General features: G+C 39.0%; 1 protein-coding gene across 8 annotated transcripts in view; it reads left to right on the top strand.

Moving 5' to 3' along the window:
• DOCK3 (dedicator of cytokinesis 3) overlaps positions 1-24,541 on the top strand; it is a 183,835-nt gene that overhangs the window by 21,520 nt on the left and 137,774 nt on the right. For all 8 annotated transcript variants that reach the window (XM_021529159.3, XM_021529158.3, XM_021529156.3 and 5 more), the window contains exons 3-5: positions 5,937-5,977; positions 7,799-7,854; positions 10,095-10,191. In XM_021529159.3, coding sequence (XP_021384834.1) covers positions 5,937-5,977; positions 7,799-7,854; positions 10,095-10,191 — 194 coding nt within the window. The remainder of the gene's footprint in view (positions 1-5,936; positions 5,978-7,798; positions 7,855-10,094; positions 10,192-24,541) is intronic.

Raw genomic sequence — 24,541 nt, 5'->3', positions numbered from 1 at the left:
AATAACTGTATTTGTATTATAAAAGAGAAAGTGTTCTTCTGTAGTGATTGGTGTAAGAAGCAGTCCCTGCTTTTAGAGCAATTGAATGAAAGAGAAGGTAATTTCCTATTTCAAGATTTTGGCTATCACTGCAGCTAAGTTTTATAGATATTTGCAGAGTAAAGAAACAAATGTAGGTGCATGCACCCACACCCATACATAAATACAGGTATTTATCTCTAAGGCTAATAAATATGAACATAACTACCAACTGATAACATGTTAAAAAATACTGTGGCTATCTATGTATTCTTTAAATGAAATAGAGTGAAATAGTCGTCTTTTTTAGTTTGGCTCTTGTTCACATGCTTGAAATGTTGGATTTCCCCAAATTTGTGTTCCTGCCCCTCTGTGTGCCTTCATACCAGACCACAAATATCTAAATCACTGTTTTTTAACCCTTCCTAGGTCTGACAACCCCCCTCCCCCTCCCCCCACTGCCCACTATTCCAGTAAATAAAAGTCATGGACTTGGTACCTGCCTCTCCTCTGCAGCTGCCAAAGGCTTCTCCCGTGTTTCCATCAAGCACACACCGTCTGCAAAGCACAAGGTCTTACCAGGGAGGTTTTATACTTACTGCTTTCACAAAGGACTCTCAGATCCTCCACTGGTCTTACTCAAAGGTTAGAAATGTTCATCAAGGCACCACTTGGACCTGTGCTTGTCATTCACAGCTTTCTCCTCTCTGACCCCCTCCACTGTGATCTTGGCACCGAGAGAGAGCTGAAACACCAAGTGGAGCTCTCTGCTCTGCCTGCTGTGCCTTAGGGGCATGAGCGTGGCACTGAAAATGCTGAAAGATGGAGTTTTCTTTTGTCAAGTGGCAAAGTATAAGCACATTCCTTGTTTGAAATATACATTTGGACTATGCATTCTGAAGTGCACTCTGTCTTTCAAGTCACATGGCCATTGCCCTGCCACAGGCAGTGGCTGTCAGTAACTAGTGGCATTCAGACTAAATTTAAAATGTCTGTTTTGTCCATTTGTTTTTATTGCTCGAGGGCAATTTTCTTTAGATTAAAATACTTCAGAAACTGTAATTATTACCTTGAGAATTTTGTATATTCACTGAAGAATGGAAACACCAGCTGATGCCTGAAGCACTAGTTAAAAGAATATTATCTTGCCCATGCAAATTCTGCTATCCACACAAGTATTTATCTACATGGTTTTCATGTGTGTAGATTAATAATTGTGTTCTTAAACCATGCATAAAATATATTTAAAGTTATTCCAGCAGTGATGGCACGGTCAAAATAAGTGTTTCTGGTCTTTGGGACACATAAACAGCAGATATAACTCGCAATGAGGGTTTTTAAAAAGTTCTTGATGAATTCAGTGTGCTTGAGAAGTGATGCCTTTGCCATGCTTCCAAGCTGTGCCATACAGATGAGGGAGGAGTCCCACTCCAGGCTGTCAGTGCTGTGGGAGCCCTGCAGGTTTCCTCCCATCTGAGTCAGGAGCTCACCTGTGGCTGTCTGGGCTAAAGTGACTCCTTCCCAGTAATTTGTTTTTGGCCCGAGGAAGATGTCTCCACTGAGATATCCATTTTCCTCTTGGTTTTCCCCCCCTCCTTTTCATTCTTTTTTCCCTCTTTGCATTTTGTGGACTGTGCCCATGGAAGTGAAGCCTCTCAGACTCACACCTCTGCTGCGAGGAAAGTCGTCTTTCAGAGCCCAGGAGCAGCTTCTTGACAGCCCTCTGGCCAATGCCACAATAAAACACATCCCATCTCTCTTTGCCTTTTGTCGTGGTAATAATGCAGCCCTGGCAGCATTATCAGCACGTTCCTGCAGCTCTGCTGGCCCAGGGCTGCTCCCTGACGTGGTGCAGGCAGGCTGGGCCAGGGACTCAGCTGCTGCTCCTTCTGCCCGAGCTGAGCTGCCAGCATGGGACAGAGCGCTCCCGGCTTGGGAAGCTTGTGCTGAGCACTGCTCCTGTCCCTCTCCTGAGTCACTTTGGGCGCCTTCAGCTCTGCAAAGCAGTTCACATGCAGATAACAAGGTAAAAGCAATTGTTTATTGGCTTGTATGTGCAAAAGACCGCTTTGCTCCAGGTGTGAAGGTTACTCACGTTACTGCCATGTACATTTATTTTTATAGCACAAAGAATGATTGAGTTCCTGTAGGAGATTCTACTAGCAGTACTTTATTTAAGAACAAATTTTAGCTTTAGGATTTACCATAAATACTTACATAATTTATTTTCAGAATTTTGTTTGTCAAGAAGTTATATGCAGAATTTATTTTTTCTTACAGTCTGCAGCTCATGATTCTTTACTTAACACTGATACTTGAGCATTATTTTTCTGAAAAGTAGATCAATATCTTTCGATTAGGACCCTTTTGCTTTTTTGTGTCCTCTAAAGGGATGAGCTGTTCCACGGACAGACCTCTTGTGGATTAAGTGGAAATCTGAAAAAGGTTGAGATGGCTTTTAGAAAGAATATCCATTTTTGTTCAACACACTTTCAAGTAAAGATCAAAAAATCATTGATAGCTCTTCCAGTCTCTGAAATGAAGAGGTTGAAATGTGCAGGACTGCCCCAGAGCTACTTTTGCACTTAACTTGGGCTGCACTATTGCTGAGACTGTGAGACACCTTTGGAAAGAGGTGTCTTCAGTCTTTGTCCAACAGTTTACAGATCCTCTAATGTGACTTCAAGTTCCCCCACTGGATTTCCACAGGTACAGGTAGTTTTAGAGTGGCATTTCTGATAGACTAATTCTTGGTTTTCTTGCACCAAATGAAAGAAAACCAAGTGTGTGATATGGAATATCCCTTTGGCTGATTCAGGTCAGCCATCTCAGCTGTGTCCCTTCCCAGCCTCACTGCAGGCATGATCATTGTTTCATATTAATTTATGCACAAAATTCTTGTCACTTTATAGCTGTGTTTTTCCATTTCTTGATCTTAAATCCCATCTTCTTCACAATTTCTGTGTAGTCAGTACCCTCTGAAGACCATGTGTCACTAAATGCATACCATAACTCTGAAATATTATTATTTGCAATTATTATTTGCAGTGCAGTGACACCTAAAGCTGTTGGTCAGTGCTTGTTGGGGTCACAATTAGCTGAAGCACCTTCCTCAGCTTGATGACTATTGTCATTAAATCCTTCAAAACAAATGCTCTTGAAGATAAATTATTACATCAATATTAATGTGTTTAAGACTAATTCCAGAATGCAGGTTTAGTTCATTTTAGGGAATAATGTAATGCAATTTTCTAAATGTGCCTTTAAAAAAAGCATTGTACTTTTCCCCATAGCTTTTACTTTGTGATACAGAATGAATTGTGCATTTTACAGTGTGGGGCTTTCAGCTTCTGCTGAGCTCCTTGACTGTCTCTTATTTGAACAGAGTTAGAGAGGGGTGACTTAAAAAAAATTATACTACATTAAAAAAGATAAAAATAAAAGAACAAGCAAGATCTGGAGAGCACAATTTATAAGATTAAAGGAAATTTAACAACTTCTCAAATATATGAAAAAAACTGCAAGAGGGAAGTCAACAAAATGTTTTCCATGATACTCAAAAGAAAAAAACATCCAATATTCAAATAGAATCAAAGAAAGTTCAGGTTGTAAAGGGAATGTATGTTGTCTGAAACACTGAAATAGGTTGTCCAGTGATGATTTGCCATCTCCACTTGACATGAATATGCCAGATTTCCAAGTACTGTACCAAAATTTCACAGGTTACCTGCAGTTTTCCTGGCCATTGTTGATCTGTAAAAAAGGTTTCTTCTAAAAAGTCACCTGTGCAACACCACTGCTTTCAAACTGGTCAGTGTGGAGTAGCAGAAATAGAGTTTCCTTGGAATTTGGTGCAGAAATACCTTGGATTCTAGGTTTTATAGAGTATGGGTCATTTTCCACAGCCAAGGAGTGCAGTGTTATTCAGCCCTGATAATAAATTATTGGATACTGTTCAAACCAGACTCACTGTGAGGAGAGATTTAGAGACATGGCTTGGATGAGCTGGGTAATTTCTCAGGGTCCTTCCTTGCCTGTTTTTCACAACTATGTAAACACAGAGCTTGTAAACTTTGAAAATTTGTTTTGGAATGAAGAACAGAAGCTTTAGAAATTAGCTAGGTTTTTGTTTACTACCCTGCTGATCTAGATTATTAATGGTCACCCCCTTTACTGGGTTTTGTTTTTTTACAGGTCTGTTCACAAACTTGGATAAAACCACTTTTTTCCCCATTTACTAAGAAGTTTGTAATTCTGTTTGTCTTAGAGCTTAAATGTCTGGTTATTTCTGAGGTGCAGACTGTATTTAATATTAGTAACAGTGAATCACAGGATAAATGCATTTATTTTTTTCTGTGACCTTAAAAATATGCAGCATCTGTTGCTCAAAAGCAGGTGTGGGCACAGTTGTGTGGAGTTCTAGAAATCACTCATGTTAAGGATCTGTATGTGTTGTTTATGCATCTATGTTTATATTGATATGATTGCCCTAAAGTTTGATCAACTAAAATTAATTCAAAACAACAATAGTTTATTTTTAAAATATAAACAATGATTTCCTAGAAAAACAAATCTTTGCGTTATGTCCTATCTCATGAGAAATGTGTAATGAAAAAGATGGATCTTAATTTTTACATTTTTTTTCTGTACTAAGTTTTGCAGTTGTCTTGAATTCATCTGTTTTTTATTTCATATTGACTTAGATTCCCTTTTTAAAACAAAATAAAAATTCAAGACTATTAGACTGTCTTTAAAGTGAATTCAAGGCCTTCTTCCCCACATCTGATCCTCTCAATGAGACTCTTATTATAAATCAGCCAAATCTGAAGTCATTTTTCTAAGAGAGACAAAATACCCAGTTCCTTTCTTCTGTTCTTCTCTATTCTCCATAGCAACTTACTGGCAGGTTTTGCCAGTGCAATTTAAAATAAGGGAGGGAAAAAGTAAGTAGGAAGTCAGTGTGAAAATGACTTTTGGTGGGAAGTGGATTTAGCTGATGTGAGGTGCTGGCTGTTGGCAGGTGAGGGCTGTGCCTGGCTGACACTGGCTGCAGCTCTCTGGGGGCTGAGCTTGGCTCGGCCTGGCCAGGTTTGCCCAGGAATTTGGGGTGGCCAGGGAGGGCCAGGCCCCCTCCCCAGAAAGGTACCCACTGTCCCCTGCAGTCCTGGGCTGTTCCTGGCCCAGCTCCAGAGTGTGCTGCTTTTCCACTCCTCAGCTGGGTGAGGTTTCCAGCCCCTTTAGTCCCAGCCGAATCCTGCAGTGACACCACTGTCACCTGTGGGAAGCAGCAGGAACTGGGTTCTTCTGTTTAACTTGCAGCTTTAGCAGCTTTGTGTTTTACTTCTTATTTATTGTCCTGTCTGGAGCTGTTTCCTGATGGAGAATACAAGAATAATAATGGGCTGTGTAAATTAGATCCTAAAGCCTGTTCTCTCCTCAGACATACGTAAGACCAGACACATGCAAAGAATTTATATTTGTTTAAAGCACATTAGAAATGTATGATAATGGCTTTTACAGGTTTCTGAAGTCTGGAGATTTTGTCAAGATAAACACTGCAACAAGACTCATGTGCCAGCCTGGAAGAAGTGTTCAGTGCAGACTCTTCCCTGAGTGCTGAATGAATCTTTGCCACAATGACTAAGGATTGTTAGTATAGGAACTAGCTAATCTGCTTTTATTCCTGGTGGGAAAAAACAGAAGCATTGCTGGTTGTTAAGGGTTTGTCAATAGTGCAGAGCGAAATAAAAGTAATTTTTACAAAACACCCTAATAAAAAAATATTTTAAAAATTTCACCTATGTGAGGCACAGCTGTTTTTTTAGATTATCTCAGTAACTGCATAGCTGTAGTCATTTTGCTTCTGTGTAAAGACAGCAGTGCCACAAATAATTATAATGTGTTTTATCTGGTTTCAGGTTGGTACAGAGGTGTTTCCATTAAGAAGCCCAGTGTCAAGGTAAGCATGAATACATTTGTTAATCTAATGGCAGATTAAATCTATTTTACTGTTGCAATCCAGTAAACTTTTTACTTTCCTTCTCTTTTTTCCTGTGGGAGGATTGGATTTCTTTTTAAATTGAATGATACTCATTAATCACTCAAAGGATCAGAAACCTTCCTGACATGTAACATGTAATTTTTTCAACATTTATAAATCTCATCCAGTTTGATCCTCTCCACCCTTCTCCCCTAAGAAAAGCATAGGTGGGTGATATTGCACTGCTTAAATGCAGCATTTTAAAGAGCACATTTAATAAGGTGAGTTATTAATCTAAGACAACTTTGAAAAAAGTCTGTTGAAAGAGGATTTTATAAGTTGTTGGGGGTGGTTTCAGATTTTTGTATTTTAACCATTTGATTATTTGCCATTTTTTTTCCATTGTTTTTGCTCTTGGAGAACTTTTTTGACTGTTCTGGTATGATTGTTTTTGTGAGGGCATCTAAGTTTTTTTAAAATGTTTGTATCCAAACATGCCAATGGGTGCCTCTATATGAGCTTCACTTTATTTTCTGTTGATTTAAATATTGCTTGTATTTAAAGAGAGAATAGTACCAGATCCCTCATGTTTACCTAATACCTATGTATTATGGAATATAAAATTACCTGTATTACATTGTCATGACTATAATACTCTCCCAATGAAATGTCTGCAGTCATTGTGTTGTCACTCCTGCTTGTGTATATGTTCAGCTTTGATAGGAGAGCCCTTCAAACCTTCCCTGGTTTCTTAGATACCAGAAATAAGCAGCATTAACTAGAAGTGAACCAAACAAGGAAGTGAAGTATAATTTCCTTGCTTTCTGGATTTTCACGTGGCTGAAAGCAAGCACATTTACTGTTTTCCTGATGAAGCCATTCCTCTTAGATTCAGCTTTTTTCCTTCTATAATTTTAGTCTTGCCTATGAACAAGAAGGAATTCTCCTTAGCATTTGGAGTTCCCAGATGATAAGGAACCTGCCCCTGCCCCAACCTGCACCCTCAACCCCAAATTTTTCTTTTGAAATTGTATGTTTTTAAAGCTCTAAAAAGTGAAAGCCCACACTTGATTGCTGACATTTTTGTCGGAGGCTGTCAGCTGGTTTTTAATCCAAAGATTTCCAGTGCTGCTACTGTATTTCCCAGTGAAGTGCAGGTTGCTGTTCTTACACACTGACAGACTTTACTGTTAGGATTCAGGGCCATGTACTTTACAGAGAATGTGGAACACTGGGAAAAGGTTGGATTAAATTACCTCTTTTCCCCATGTCTCAACACAAGAGCACACTGGCACAGGCAAGGTCAGAGTCCAGCCCTCATGGGAGTAGCAAAAGACAAATAACTGGAGGTGTCCCAAGTGGGTTTGAACAGCTTTTCCTTGGAAAGGGAGAAGAACTGATAGCTCCAGGTATGCAAGTAATAGAATACTTCTGTCCTTGGGGGTTCAATGCAAATTTGATGATGGGCTTTTAGGTTTTGTTTAATTTGTCTTTTTAAGCTTCTGTCTGTGTCACTCCTAATCAGCATCAGCCTGCTCTGGGAGCTGCAGGTGCTGTGCTGCGAAGTGCAGAAGAGTCACTTTTTCTGATCTTCCCAGGTGGAGGTTTGGTCCAGTGTGGTGTCCTGGTCTAAGACTAAAATAATTAATTGCTTATAATCTGAATGTAGACTTTTGACTGGCAGCTTTGTTTGGGGGACTCTTAATAGATAAATTGGCAGTTATTTATTGTGCCTTTAGGTTACCAATGCTGAAAACTGCAAATGTATTTTTCTAATGGACAGAATTTTTTCTCTTGCAGGGGATTTTTCCTGCAAATTATATTCACTTGAAAAAGGCAATTGTCAGTAACAGAGGGTGAGTATTCTTCTTTCTTTTTTAGAAGCTACAGTGCTTTTTATCTAGAAGGGAAAGAAATAATTATTGAAACTTACAGAGATTTTTTAGTTTGTTGTACCTTTTTTTGTGTATGAGGGATGAAAATTAAATGTACTTTTACAGAGCTGGGGGTTGGCTTGTTTGTTTTTAATACAGCAAGAATCAGGTCTGATGGTTACTCTTGTTTGCTTTGGCTCATAAAATTGCAATTTTAGAGGTATCATCTGAAACACATGCATTTAAAGAACTCTGCTTATATTCTTCCATTTCTGCTTTTTGTCTCACTGGCAAAATACTGTATTTTCCTATTTGTTATGGAGGCAGCAGTCAGTACACAGCCTAGCTCATTTACCTACAGATTTTCAGAGTCAGAGCTATGTTACCTTGAATGTTTTCCAAAGGATCCAGCCCTCTCCACCTCACCCAAAGAGTGACTGAAGTGCACTGCTGACAACTTCTGCCCTTCTCTTTGTATTCATGTGTTGCTGGCAGTGAGTTTATATCAGTTGGTGTGGATAGCAGCACTGGTGGCAATGTCATTTCAGGGAAGTTACTGACTGGGGGCTCTGGAACCTGCAAAGTTTCCTGTGAGATTGACTGTGACTCCTGAAATCAATACCTTGTGTTTTCACCGCTGCTTTTACTTGCATATTCCAGCTAAAGGCTGCTGTGGGGAGATTTATAATTGCAGTGTTTCAGACAGTGACCTGAGGCAACAAATTAAATGTGGAAGATAAAATGTATTAAATGACACTTAGTGAACTACCTGCAGAAAAACAGGAGACTTCTGATAGTCTTGAATTGTAGATTTGTTCCCAAAGGGCCTCAGTAAGGGGAGCTGTAATAGTGAAGCTTCATAATTTTGGGGTGTAATAAAATTATGTATGTTGCATAGAATGACCACTCCTAATGTGTACTTCCTTTAGGGGAGGGAGCAGTTCCCTGTGATGTGCAGTTAATTAGTCCTTGACATTAGTTTAGGGTTTGTGAAGGGCAAACCAGTTCAGGTACTTATTAGGAAAGCTGATATACTGTTTAAAAGTATCAAAGCCTCATGCACCACTTGACACAACAGAATATAATGCACTTCTGAACCAGAGGGGTGTGGTTCTTTCACGTTTTGTTTGAAAATTCTTTATTTCACAATATATTTCAAGTGCCATTATAAGCACTTGTGAAATAACAGAGCATGTGTTGAAGCTGGCAGGTGGCTGAACACCACACAGCCACCTGCTCACTGCCCCAAACATCCCTAGAGACCTACAGGGACTGTCCCCAGGGCTGGAGCACCCTCCTGTGAGGACAGGCTGGGAGAGGTGGGGTTGGTCAGCCTGGAGAGGAGAGAACACTGGACAGAGCTGCTTGTGACCTTTCAGTATCTAAAGGGGGCTTGTAAGATGATGGGGACAGGGCTTTTTGCAGGGTCTGTAGGAATCAGACAGGGGATGATGATGGGTTTACATTTGAAGAACATATATTTTAAGCTGTGGGTAGTGAAACCTTGGCATAGTCTGCCCAGGGAGGTGGTGGCTGCCCCATCTCTGGAAGTGTTCAAGGCCAGGTTGGGTGGGGTTTGGAGCAACTGGGACAATGGAAGGTGTCCCTGCCCATGGCACGGGGTGGAATGAGATGAGCTTTGAAGTCCCTTCCAGTCCAAACCACTCTTGTGGTTCTCCTTTAACTGTTTTGGAAAATCTTTACCAGAAAGGAACAAGTTTTTTTTCTTTTGATTAGAGGATGGATCCCTTAGATTTCATCTGCAATATTGAAAAGCTTTCTGGATAGGACATGTTAGTAGAGAGCAGGCATTTTGGGTAGTTTTGATATTGGCTAACATTTTTGAAGGGGGGGAAAAAGGGGTGGACTGGCTTAAGGAAGGGACCCAAATTGTGAAGGACCCCACTTTACAGGAAAGTTAATTTAACATGCTGTAGTAATGAAAACTTTTCATTGACCTTGACTAGAATGAAATTATGTCTTTTGAACAGGTAACCAGAAAATGCTTCACATAAGCTTAATCTTGTGGAAGGTAATGGAGGAACAGTAGCTATGCCTCTGGAGTTGCTTCAGTTTTACAACAGACAAAATGATCTCCTTAAGATATTCTCCTTATTTTGAACAAATTCAAGATCTGGAATTCTACAAATTACTGTGCCATCATATTTCTTTTTCTACTTTTTCCAGGGTACATTTCCTAATTTCCCCCTCTTTTTCTACAGGCAATATGAAACAGTTGTTCCTCTTGAAGATTCTGTGGTGACTGAAGTCACAGCAACACTGCAGGAATGGGCTGTGCTCTGGAAGCAGCTGTATGTGGTAAGAGCAATGCTCCTCTCCTTGCACATCTCTAATATCCTGGGAGAAATGTTGCCTGCCTTTGTGCATTCAAAATCCATCAGAATCAATATCAGAATTGTTGAATTCCTTGTATTTAATGAGGGTTCCTTAAATATAGAATAATGGATCATGTGAGAGTCACGTGGACTGCACTGGAACTTTCTGCAGTTCTGAAATTCTACCTTCAGGTCTGAAAATTTCATTGTTATAAAAAAAGGCAACAATTTTAAAGGGCTATTAAGTATGTAAGAAATAGTATAACATAGAATAGAATAGAATACTTTTGCAAGTCCCATCACAGACTTCAAAAATTATTCAGCACAGTTTGTAAATAATTGTTTTAGTGTCTAGAGTCCAAAAAGAGAACTCAAACTATGGGAAGTTTTGTACAATTTTTCCTCCATAAATTAGAAGTAGACACTAGGATAAGTGTATTGAGTTTTATACACATCTTTTTTATATAATTTTCAATTGCTGCCACATAATGTCTCCTACTTCTGCTTTCATCTCTCTTCTTTTCTTACATTTTAATAGCCAAAGCCCATGTCATAGTAGATAAAAAACTCGAGCATTTGAAGGTATTTTTTCCTGGCTTTTAGTAATTACAAGTCTTAACTGTAGGATTAGGATCAAGAACTGTAGGTGCTCTACGCTTGCATTTCCTTCCTGTCCTTCCTTTAGAGAAATACCTCTACACAGAGCTGCAGGGAGCTTTGTTTCCTCATTTAAACCTTCAGTGACAACAGTTACATGTCTAGGAAACCAACCCAGGAATGATCCAGTGGAGTGAGTCTAGTGCATCTCCAGCATAACCAGCTGCGTTCTGTGCTTCAAAAATCAACCTACTCTTATGAAATCATAACTGGTCCTGTTCTTCTATGGGGCCAGATGTCCCTGGAGGCATTTTCTTGGAAAGGAACATTTGATCTAATGGAGGAGGGGCAGGGAACATGGTATATGTCATGTTTTATACTACTCTTTACACCTAGTACTTCTCATTCTTCCATTGTATAGCCATACCTCCCTAAGTATGGGAATAAAGTGATCTTTTCTGTTTTCATCCTGTAAGATTTTTTTTTTCTCCCCCTCTCCCCCGTGTCAGCTGAGGATGACAACAGTAATATTGGCAATGGCATTAAATTGGAAAAAGGGGAACCATTTTACCTACAAATGAGCTAAGCTTCCTTTCTACTAAAGTATTTCTTTTTTATTGTTAACACCAGTTCCTTGAGGGGAAGGAGAGAGAAAGCTCTAGCTATAAACTTTCATTTAGTGATTTTCCTTTCTGGGACTGCTTTCTATTGTAGCTCATTATATTTCTTATAACACTGCACAAAACATTATTGTATTCTTAAATAACCGGGGAAAGAATTTACTGTTCTCATAGAACTTTGGAAGGAGGCATCTGCTCCATGATGAAGAAATTGGCACAGCTTCTGAGCAGAAAACACATTTTTCTGTGTTGTGTTTTTTTTTCTTTCCCAAAAACTTACAGAAAGTTAAAAATTCTAATATAGAAATAATCACAGGATTGTTTAGATTGGAAGAGACTTCTTGAGATCATCAGCTGCCTTCTCAAGCAGGGTCAGTGCCAGGCTGACAGGACTGCACTAGCCAGGTTTTGAGTTCCTTCTGGATGGAGATTCCCCAGCCTTCCTGGGCCAAGCTGTCAATGTTTGAGCACCTTCAGTGATTTCTTATCTCCACTGATACAGTACCACAGCTTTTGTGGCAGAACAATTTACATTGTTCAGTGGGTAACAGACATTTGTCCCATCTGTGGGCTGTACATTGGAAGCCTGAGGAAATGCACTGAGGTGCCTGTGGCCGAGCTGGTTCTAGAATTTTATCCTTGGTGTTCATGCTGGAAGCTATGTAAGGACACACCTTAAAATATATTGAAAGATTAAATGGAAATCCTTGTTTGTTGTTGGATCAGCACCAGGCAAAATTTTAATTATTCCCAAACTGTAATAAAAATATCTAAGAAATATAATTGATGTTATTTATCATGCTGCTGTGCCTAGTCAGCTTTGTAGAAACATTTCTTACTATAGAGGAAATTCAAGTGGTGGTTGTTGCACAGACATCTCAGTAGGTCAGTGCCAGCAAAGGGCCCTTCACTGGTCAGTGGGGCTGACAAACAACGTGAGCAGCCTCTCTGAACATCTCTGAATAGGCCAAATGTTCACCTCATGCTTTTTGGTGAACTCCCTACCTGGATTATGATTTGAAAGACCAAGTTTGTTTCAGTTAAAAATTCCCAGCAATTACCTTGTTGAGGTGCATTGTAAGGTTTGTGTTTGTCTCTCAGTGAAACAATGGGAGCTGGGGTGTAATACTCAGGAAGCCTACAGTGACTAAAACACTGCCTGGAGAGGGATGTTATGTTGTTCCAAGATAAGGAATTTCTGTTGACAGAAAATTGGAGGGAGGAGGAGAACAGTGAGAAATGAGAGGGTGAAGTAAAGCACAGCTTTGAAACAGTTGCAGAAAATTAGTTGGTGTAAAATATTGTGAATCTTCCTCATTTTCTTCAGACCACAGAGAGCCCATGCTAGTACTGGGAATAAACTGTGCGTGGGGAATCTTGAATGGGTTTCAGTTACAGGAGTTGTGCAGCAATCTTAGTTTAGATTTCTGAGAAATATATATTAGAAAGGTTAGCCTGAGATCATTGCATTACACAGGGCTGTGATATTCTTTAAATTCTTGCTATCAAGGTGAAAGCCAAGTTTTAGTCTGAGGAGGAAAAGGCATTTGTCCGTAATGAGTTCATAGAGAAAGGGCTGTGCCTGAAATGAATTTGAAATAGAAAGATGTATGATGTGTTGTTTGCTTTACTGTGATAACAAATTATGCTTCAAGTGGTTGGATTCTGATCATACAACTCTTTAAATGCTGACAAAACAGCAAATTTATTTGAAAATGCCAGAGTTTTTTTCCCAATTGGAAAGCAATACGAATAAAACTTGGATGGAAACTATCAGAATCTGTTATTTATATTGGATGGGATTTTTAGCAAAAAACTTTAACCTTGTTAAAAATTCTATGCCTACTGAAAAATAATCTATTTTTAAATAGATTGAGTGATCAGGAATAGAACTTAAATATTTAAATGAGTAAAGATTATAATACTTTTATGGTTCTGGAGACAAACTTTTTAGCAGGGCCCATAGCAGTAGGACAAGTGGCAATGTTTTTAAATGAAAAGAGGTCAGATTTGGACTAGATAAAAGAAAAAAGAATTGTACTGTGAGGGTGGTGAAGTCCTGGCACAGGTTTCCCAGAGAAGCTGTGGCTGCCCCATCCCTGCCAGGTTGGACAGGGGAACTTAGAGCAACCTGGGACAATGGAAGGTGTCCCTTCCCATGGCAGGATGTGGAGCTGGGTGAGCTTTAAGGTCCCTTTCAACCCAGACCATTCTGTGATTCTATGTGAAGAGCACATTTTCCCCTATTTCAGTATGTAATCTCTGTGCAGACAAGGCAATGTCATGCTGCTGGAAAATGGAAAGCAGTTCTTTGCCTTCTGATGTGTATCCAGGCTGTATCCTGTATCCAGGCTTCAGAGATGAGCACTGAAACAATGAGATTTAGTAGCTACTTTCTGGCAAAAAAAGCCCCTATTCTATATGACCCACTTGGTTTGGTTTTTCCTACTTTCACTGCTATTGTAAAAATCATTAGGAGGGAGTTCACGGTGAGTGTGGATCTCGGTATTTAAAATCTCTGCTACATAACCACTGGAGTTGCTGGTAATGTAGGCAGGGTTACTGCTAACCACAGCTGGCCAGATGTGTGTGTTTGCACACACTCATGTGTTTCAGTACTGTCAGTAGGTTAACTGATCCAGTATCTTGTGGTGCTGTTTTGCCTGGCTCCAATACTCTCTGGTGTTCCTTAGATTCATTTGGACACCATAACTATGTCCTTCTGTGAAAGCCTAAGAAATGTAGGAGAGGGTTTTACTTATTGTTTCCCAGTATTGCAAAGGCAATAGGCGAAAGATGCCAGTGATTCCTTTCCACAGTCCTGTACTTAATTTGGAGTGGAGGAGAAAGGAAAAGTGACATTATTAGTGTACCACTGTAAGCTGCTGAGTCTGTTCTTGTGCCTACTCTGAAAGGATGAGGAAGAGAGAGCAAGAAGAAACCTTGGGGAGACTTGTTTAGGCACAAAGGTGGATAAAGATGCAAAATTGCATTTGTTACAGTGAAATGGGTGTGTGCAGCTCCTGGGTAGTTGCCCACACCAGTCTACTGACTTCTGTTGAGACAGCAAAATGATACCAGTAAGGTTGTTAACTTTCTCTCTTACCCTGTATGTGTTGATGAGATTTGTTATTTTTATACTACTTCTAAATAAAGGATCTGCAAGTTCTCTGTAAGCTTTTGTTAATTAGGTCAAACAAGGCTCCTGTGAGTTTTTAAGTCAGCTAAGGAGATCACTGAAACTCACTGTTGGTGCACAGTAGCTATTTTAACTGTAAAAAAAAATTCCTCAGAGTCTAAGATGTAATGTGAGAACTATTTCTGTTGAGAGAGCAGATGACTGTGGAGAGACCAAACATAATTGCCTAATTTAGAGTTTGGTCAGATCAATAACATTAATTTACTACTTTTATGCAAAGGGGAGCAGGGGATGTGTGGGGTGACTTCTTGTCCTCTTTCAGGTGTAAGACCTAATGGTGTGGGAATAGATGGAATTTTTGCCAGCACAGTGTGAAACCAATTTTCCATTGGCTCCTTCTAAATTTCCTGAGGGATCCTATTAAGGAACAGAGTGGGTAGTAGGACGTGGTGCAATTGCAGCTGTGTGATTTGGTGGTTTTGGGTGTCCTTAAAATTGAAGCACTAGTTAAAACTAATCTTGAAAAATGCCATTCACTGAACCACTAAGGTAGTTTACTCTTATGGGGAGTGTTCTAGGAGACATTTTTATTCAGTGGGATGTGCTTTGCTTCACATCTGATAAAACATGATGCATTTTCTGAAGTATGTAGGCAGAAGAAAATGTGACATGACCTAAAATGGATGTGCTGTATCAGAAGGTCTCCCTTCAAGGAACAGAATTTCTTCAAGTTGAGGCTGAGCATATTAAATACATTCTTAAATTCTGTGCAAGCAGACTCCTGGAAAGATGAGAATATTTGTACCAAGACAGATGTACAGAAACAGTATTGGTTGTATACATGGCCCTCTTTCCTCTTTCTCATTTTCATGTCATTTTCAAAGTTACCTTGAAGGAATATTCCTTTAGGATGATTGTTCAGGTTTGTGAGAGTAATTTTAAAAGAATCTGAAGAGCTTGTCTGGCCTCAGTTAACATTAGCAGAGAGACTCAGAGTTATCACTTTAGAAGACAGGGCTGTGGATGATAGTGTTCAGCAGTGGTATGGATATTTTTATATCTTTCTGTGTTTGGAGTGAAGGATGAATTGTCATGGAGTGACCAGGAACTCAGATGGGTGTTTGGGGCAGCTGATAGTCTCATTAAGTGCTGCACAGCATATAAGGGAAACTAGGAGTAAATATTTCCACTTCCAGGAGCATCTAGTTCTTCAGTTCCTCAGAGGGAACAGTGCACTGAGAAATCGTCTCATTGCTTAGCAACTGAATCTGAGGCTTTTAGCAGATTTGTTATTTGATTACTAGAAAATAGTTGAAGATTTTTCTTGATTGGGTTGTGATGGGCGTGTGCAGAATGATTTGGAGAATGCAGAATAATGAACACTTCAGCATTGTATGGTGGATATTTTTATAATTCAGTATCTTTGCTCATGGAGGGGGAAGCTGGAGATAAACCACAGAATGTTACAGGTTGGAAGTGACCTTGAAATATTATCTGGCCCAGCCTTTTGTCGGAAAAGGATCCTGCGTGGGATTATGCAGCACCCTGCCCAAATCCAGTGAATGGTTGTTCTTATTGAAAGGGGTTTCTTTCTTACATTGGGATAAAAACCCTCCTGGTGAAATTTCCACCCCTTGCCCTTTGTCTTCTCCATATGTATCCTTGTGGACAGAGAGCCTCCATCCTCTTAGGGAGGCTGTGCTGGTACTGCAGTACTGGATGGGATGCACAGGGAGAAAGGACTCAGCTGCATTTGCCTTTTCTCACAGGCCAGGATCTCCAGCCCCTCCCCTGGACCTGCTCCAGTCTGTCCAATCTTTCTTGAGTTCTGGGGACCAGAATAAAGACCTCACTGTATAAGTGTCACAGTGTGATTTATATCTGCTCATTATCTTAGTCAATTAAAAGGTTTTGTAGGTAAAATCAGAGACTTGTGCTGCTTAGGTGTGTTGGAAATTTGAGTAGAGTTCCTTCTCTTACTTTGTCAAATTGAGGCTTGATTTTTACATCAATTTATTAGCTCTGGTTTCTTGGAGGTCTTTAGTGGATGTCATGACCTCTCTCTACATTTCTTCCTTGGAAGAGCAGTATTAATGTAGAAATTACACTTAATATTTATTAGATTCCTGCTATAAAATGCAACCCATTTCAGTATTTCTCCCCTTAGCACTAACTTGCTGAAGTTCAGTTCAAGTGCTTCATATTTTAAGGTTATAACAGGTTCCCATAATTATTATATTTTCTTTCCTTAATTTTAAGAAATTTTATGTAGTCAGTGTCTCATACTGATTTGTGGAAGACTCTGAGCTCTAAGGAATTAGAATTAGATGTAATTTTTTAGGAGAGTAAAATAAAATTTGTTTGTAAGCAAGTCTTATACCATGAAAATCCAAAAATCCGTTTTAATTTATTTGAAAGTTACTTTGCTTTGAAGACCACAGGATATTATGGCAGTTGATTGGGTTTAAACACCAGTATAACAAGGAGCCATATATGCAGTACCTTTCATTTACTGCCACATACAGATTTATGATATTATTTAAGATTATAGGATCATCTAGATGGTTTTTATGTATTTTCAAACAAACAAAAGGTTGACTATAAAACAAAAACTACAACCTATCAATCAAACTGTGTGGGAGGAATATATGTTTTGAGTTACCATGGAGATGGATAGATTTTTAATAGATTTTAAAAGTAAAGACAGAATTAAATGTAAGTTACCTTCTGCTGTCCTTTACAAGTCCTACTGTGACAAACGACATGCAGGGCATTTTATAGCCTCTTGCTTTGTAGGGAATGTTATTTAGTCCTTGATATGGGAGGTTATAATATGCTCTTTTAATTTGGAAAATAAAACAGTAGCTGTGTTACTGATGCTGAGATTCATAGCAAATTTTATGAGGATATGAAGAGGGTTTGTTAGATTAAATTTTTCAAGTACTACCTGGTTTATAGTTAACAAAGATTTCTTGCCTCTTTGAATAGTATCCAGTGTGCATGCTGCAAACAGTGCTACAACACACATGTAAAGTATTTGTGTGATATTAAAACATGGGAATTTAATTTTATTGAATGCTGCTTTAAGACCAGCTGGGAAAAACCAACAAAGAAACAGAATTTACTCAAGGGACACCAGTGGCTGACCTGCAGATGATTTCAAACAGTTTCTTCTGCACTGTGAACACATTGAATGTTGAATTGCATTAAGTAAAGGAAAGAAGGTTTTAATCAAAAAACTGAACAGAAGTTTGAGAGTTTCTTCATCTGTCACTGGAGAAAATCATCTGAGCTGGTCTAAGTCTGCTGATGTTACAGAATTGCATTTGAAATACAGGCAAGTGGTAGTGTGGTTGGAGTTTAATATTCCGGAGATGTGTTTTGAGAAAACACAGCAGTTTGGTTCAGTTTTTAAAGAACAGAAAATTAAGAGGGATAAAGGGGGAGAGACTGGCAGTCTGGCTTTTTGGAGTGAGTGAGCAAGGTGCTGTGCAAAGGAAAAGGCTGATCATCCCTAGAGGCTGTTTACTGGAACTAAAAAGGCAGTTTGGATTTAATTTCATAGAAGACAGAAATTGTTTTTCAGTAGAAAAGCAAAGAACATCTGTCCTTTTGGCAGCCTGGATGGCACTGTGGTCCATGTGGTATCAAGAAGTGTCCTTCAGTCTTATCCTGATTTATGCCACTTTCTGCTGTTTCTATCCTTAGGACAAAGGAAAAGGCAACTAGCATATAACAATTTCAGTGATTAATAGTTATTGTAATTTAAATATATATACACAAAACAAAATTCTATTTGTTTTCTAAGAGGAGTGGGTAGCAGAAAGTTTCACAGGTGAGAGGGGTAGAAAAATCAGTGTTATATGGATCAGTGTAGCACAAGTCGACTAAATCCTTTGTGACTGGAGTGACAGTGAGCAAACATTGTGGCTGCAGCAGTGGACAGTCAGCACTTGGGCTGCCAAATCTGATTACTCTGCATTGTTGCATTTGGCTGGAGAGGAGGCAATGGTTGATAAACAGGAATCAAAATGCATCTCAGTTTAAAAACTCAGTAGTAAGCCTGGCAAATGGATAGGCAATTAATTTTACATAACATATTAAGGTGAAATGAAAATATTTAAGATAATTGAAGACCTGTTTCTTCGTTCTTATTTCAGCTAGCATCCACATGATTTGATATATTATAATATAATTGGTAAATTAAAACTGTTCTAGAGGTATAAACAGGGTGACAAATGCAAACATCCAAGAACCAGAGAAACCAGTCCAGTCTACTTTGTCCCTAAGGGTTCTGATAAGAACGTCAATCTCTCTGTAAAACCAAGGTAATACATCTCTAGTCTTGCATATGTTTTCATAAAAATATTGTAGGTTTAAAGCATTGGGATGCTCAGTGTTGCATAGAAATATTAGGAATGGCAAATATCTACCTTTCTAGTAAGGTTTGAATAATTTTAGTGAGCTAAGCCCTAAGAACTGTATGTTGAGCTGCAAATGGTAGTGAAACTCTGGTTGTTCCTGGGTCAGTCAAAATAAAGAGAGGTCCTGGATGTGGTCATGCAATCAAAAACTACTGTAAAGCACAGATAGAGGAAGCAAGGCTAATTTCAGTTGTTGTTTATCCACATTTTCTTGAGTTCTTGACTTTCTCTTTGAGCAGACTTCTCATAACAGTTTTTTGGTGACTGTTGGAATGAAGGGGAAAACTAATATAAATTGTATTTTTGGAAACTGCTCACATAATTTCTTAAATGGTTGTTGTTACATCTTATTTTTAAATTAATGGTGATTAATGACCTTTGGAGAAATGTGTTCTCCTTTCAGAAATTCTTCTGTCTGTTTCCTAAAGCTTTATTGCTTAATAGAAATTAATCATGCTATGTTTTACACATAGATATTGCTTAAAATAGAAGGAATGCGAAGAAAGAAAAATAAGAAAAATTGGGAGATGTTTCTGTGATAGTACTGGGACTTAGCTTTTCACATTTTTTGTGTTCATCTTCCCGTAAATTCCATGGTGGTTTTGTTTTGTTTTTAATTTAGTGTAGAGCCTTGTGCTTGCTGGTTGGTCATAGATACAGCTTTGGGTTCAGTCATAAAAGCTGATTAAATATCAAAAGAATACTGATTGCCAAGTTTGATTTCAAAGTCTTTAGTTGCTGTCACTGCCATCACTGTACTGCTTAGTGAGAAAGATACTCTGATTGTATGTTTATCCCTGAAAATATCATACTGCCTTTGAGGGGAAAAAAAAATCCATCAGATTATATGAAGAATTAACTCCAAAAGGTATTTAGGGCACCCTAACAGTTTATAAAACAAATACTCATTTCTTTTTACTGCCAGTGCTCACTGCCACTAATAGGTCAAGATCCAGAGTGTTTAGATGAGATCCAATACGTATTACAGGAAAAACTGTCACTGGAATAATGGAAAACATAAATCATGTGTAGGGTTATATTATTTTCTGATAATATACATGTAGCTCTTTGTATCAGTGCCTTCCTGTGGATGTGGTCTGTGGTTTGTGTTGCTGCAACACCAACACCTGCAGCTGCCAAGGGCACAGTGAGGGCTGGAGGTGCCTGAGCTCTGCCCAGCCAAACCCTGCATCCCCAGGGCTGTGCCTGAGGTGCTCTGGGATGTTGAACAGCAGCTGCAGAGACCCAGGAAATCCAGGAACCTCTCCTAGTGTAGGCATGGGGTAGAAGTAATAGATTTGGGTTCAAAGAAGTTTAGTTGTTTATGGAAATGGTATTTAAGGTCTACTCTTTGGTCAAAGTCTTACCCACAGCAGTTAAGATTGTGTGCTCGTTTGACTTGGCACAGGGCTTCCTAGGGCTAATATAACTATATTAATTCTTTCTTTTTACTGTGTTTTGCTGAGCTGGGTGCGAGTTTTGCAATCTCCCTGAACTGAAAGAGCTTCTCATAAATCTGGAAGATGCTGAGCCCTGAGTTCGTTATCTGAAGTGTGTGTTTGTTTCAGCAAAGCAACAGAAGTCTGAGTTCAAAGCCCTTTACAGAGCAGGGCAAACAGTGGTGTCTTTTATGTTCTTTGCTGTTCAAGCATTGGCTCTTTGATCTAAATTAAATTGTGGTTGATGGAGCAGATTTCAGTTTATTCTTTCTGATACATCCTCAGAGTTGATGGGGAGTTTGTGAATGCCTGTTCTGTAGTGTGTGCAAGAGGCATTCAGGAACAGAGCTGAGCCTGCATCCTGTCACAAGCAGAGGGATGCTTATTTAACACCTCTCTGGACTCTTCACACTGCTGTAAGGCAGCACTGCTGCTGAGAGAGGTGGTTTGTCCCCTGCTGTCCCCTCCTGCCTGTGACATTGCCACCCTGCCCCTCAGGAAGCAGCCATGGGGTGGGCACAGAGTGGCCCTGGGCGGTCACTTGGCAGCTGGCTGGGAGCCTGAGCTTCCCTGCAGTTTGGTCTTGTGCTCAGTGCCCTCCCAGTGATGCTTATCAAAAATGCAGATTTTTGACTGTGATATTACTGCAAGTGTTTCTTTAATTTAAGAATAATTATTCCAGCTTTCTTTTCTGAATTAGCTTAAGCTCACTTTACTGTGTACAGGTGCATAAACAGGTGTTAAAGTCTGACAAGTTATCCTTGTGTTGTACATTTCCACATCTATTACTGACATAATGTAATAATTTTTTAGGGTAGGCCAGTAAAGTTTTGAAGGCAGTAATTTTATATTGGGAATCCATTTCTGCCTTTCTCTGTGGGTTTTTTTTTTTTTTTTTCATGTAGTCTCAGAACTTAAAGTAATAATCAATAAAGTCCTTCTGGCCTGTATGTGACCTGGCAGGCTGTGCAGAGTGCACAGGGAAGCTCCCACTTTAAAGGTAGTTACACAGAGAAGTTACCACTTTTAAGGAGTACCACTTCAGTACCACTTTTAAGGATTTTTGGTATCAGAATTTTTGTTGTGACCTGAATAGCTCAAGTTTAATTTGAAGCGCTTGTGGCCAGTTACCTTCCACTGCAGTTTCCCTGCCCAGTGGGTGCCTAGTGCTGTAAATGCCTTTACTGGTACTGTCAAATGGACTTGTTATTTTCTAATTGAAGGGACATGCTCAGAAAGCTGCTTAGATGGAATTTAACAAACTTCTAAGTGTAGCATAGAATAGTGGCTCACAATACTAAAAGAAAATTTCCCTCTTTTCTGGGTAAACAGGTAAAGAGGAACAGCAGTGGTTTCTTTTTAATCTTTCTGACTGTGTCTTCCATAATGAAAAGGATGCTGTAAAAAAAACAGGTGTGTGGCAGGTTTTCATTTCATAGAGTTAATGAAATTACTGTAAACAAAAGTGTTAATTATGGAATGGTTGTTAGAATGGAAGAGAGGGAAGAGGAAAATAAGATTTTACTGTGCGGATTTGGGGTTTTTTGTAACAACCAAACAACTTTATTGTATATAGGTATTAATAGTATTTTAATTTCATTTAAATGTATGTGATGATGGAAACTTTTGGTCTTGGAAGTTATGGGACATGCTGGATTTTTAGAAGATGTAGTATATCTTTATATTTCCCAAATATAATTTTTAAAAAAAAAGGAACTAACCTGTCACTTTGAATTGGGAGGTGCCTATTACATAAGATATGCTTTTATAGAAGACATCAAACCCTGTCACCTTTGTGGAGCACTCAAAGCCCTGTGCAGGGTGGCAGCTCAGTTCAGGCTAGCTCATCACTGTGCTCTGAGGACCAGTCCCCTGAGTCTGTCAGAACTCCTATCAATTATTCAGTGGCCTCAGATATTCAACAGACAAAAACCCTGCCCTAAATATTGGGAAACTTTGATTTGTACTTTTATGCAGTAAGCTCAGCTACCCCGTTTCTTGCACCTGTTTCCCATCACCTGTGCCTTTTTGTCTCATTTTTATACAGGATCGAAATCTGAGCTTCTCACTAACTTCTTGTCTCCCTTTCCCTGGTTCCCTCTCAGACACTTCCCAGTCAATCCCAGTCTTTATTTTGGTGAAACTTGATTGTGTTTTCTTTTATTTCCTGAATTTTGTTGGGTACTTCTTGCTTTCCTAAATAATTCAGTTGTTGTTGTTTAGTTTTTACTTTAACTATTATGAAAGAGGACAATAAGAAAAATGTTGACTTAGTTTTTCCTGCAATTAAAAATTTAAGTAGACAATTTGTTTAGCTGACAAGGAATGATGTCAAGAGATGTTGCAGTTATTTTTTGAAGAGGCAGAAGGGATAGGGAAATGGGGATATCCAGTTGCCTTTCAACAGGGGAAAATATTGTGACCAATTGAGCGCTAAGAAGATACAAACCAAACAATAAGTTTTCTGCCAGTTTTTATCTGGTCCTTGTGTCACAGAACAGAAACAGAATGGCAGTTTGTTTTTGGAGAACTAGCAGCATCACTGACAAGTTTAGAGTCAGGAGGATGATTTTAATGAGCCACTTAGGCTTGTTGTTGGATTTTGGTGTCATACTCTGAAGTAGCTGGTGAATGTTCTGTCTGGGATCTGACAATAATTGCCAGGCTTGTCAGCTCTCACTGTGATACTGGTGCTGTCATCGTGTAAATCTACATTAGAAACACAGCTAAATGCAAGACTTCTGTTTAACAGTTATTCTGTTAACAGCATAGTATTCTGGGAGGAACATAATTATGATTTGATATTTCTCTTGAAGCCACTGCATTGCTATGTTAGATAAAGAACAGAATGCTGGTATTAAAATAGTTGCAGAAAGAGGAAACACAGACATTGTGTACTTTGCTTTTTTAAAAAGAAGTCTCTTGTGTGAAGCAATCTAAAATAAATCTTTTCTAGTTGTCAGTTTTATTTATCCTAGAAAAGCCATACCCTGTTTTAAGATAAAATTTTTTAACACCTCTAACACATTCCACTATTTTCCAAGGGGATTTTTTTTGTCAGTAAATATGGGAAATGCATATCTAGGTAGTTGACAGGCTTTGCAAAAGAAAAGCCAGAATTCTCTTACACATGGACAATAGGCTGAACCATTTATACTCCATGTTTATAATTTATACATTTATGCTTTTCAGTGAAAACCCTGGTACTATCTCAGCTGCTCTATTGAGAACATTATGTTGCTGTGGATGGCACCATTTTCTAATTGAGTTCCTCCATTTTATTAGAGGAAATGAGAGAGCTGTGCCTTACGGAACATCTTTTGCTAGAGGTCCTCAAGCTGGCTTGGTCAGGACCTCCTAATGGGTTGAATAATCTGAGCATTACATTTTCTTTCCTGATTTCTTCTACCCCTCTGCCCTGTGATGTTGAACCTCTTTGCTAGTTTTGAACTCAGTCTAACAAAAAAAAAAATTCTTGCATATAAGTGGCTGTGTAGAGGAAAGAAATGTGATTTTATAGCTCCTGTCGTGGGAAGGATTGCAGTGCAACTTCATCCATATTGTGAAGCAGAAGGGAATTCAGACAGGAATTTCTGGTGGATTAAATGGGCTCTGCTGCCACAGTGTTAAATTTCAATGTCATAACTGAGTGGTTACCAAGAAAAAGAGTTTTTATATTATTGGTAATAGTCTAATCGCAGAGTTATTATTTTTCTAACTGCAGACTCTTCTATTGTGGAACTTTGATTATTGCTGTGCTTGTTATCTCCATCATGGAGTTTCAGCTTTAAAAATCAGAATTAGATGAAGAATATTCACTTGGCTCACAGGGAGTTTTACTGCTTGCTGTGTCTTCAGTTTTACATGCAAAGAATTGCAGAACTGGGTAGATTGGAAGGAACTTCTGGGCCTCTCCAGTTCAACCTCCTCCTCAAAGCAGACTCTGTTAGAGCAGACTGTTGAGGATTTTGTGCAGCTGAGTTTTGAATATTTTTGAGGAACCCATAACATCTCTTGGAAGAAGTCTATTCTAGATTTTGACCACTCACAAGGGAAAAACATTTTCCTTTTGTCTAATTGGATTTTCCAGTATCTGATGCTATTAACTAACCTT

This window comes from Lonchura striata, chromosome 12 (genome assembly GCF_046129695.1).
Source record: "Lonchura striata isolate bLonStr1 chromosome 12, bLonStr1.mat, whole genome shotgun sequence".
NCBI classification, from domain to species: domain Eukaryota; kingdom Metazoa; phylum Chordata; class Aves; order Passeriformes; family Estrildidae; genus Lonchura; species Lonchura striata.
The sequence above is the reverse complement of the archived record's forward strand: the minus strand, read 5'-3'. Positions and strand labels throughout refer to the sequence as shown.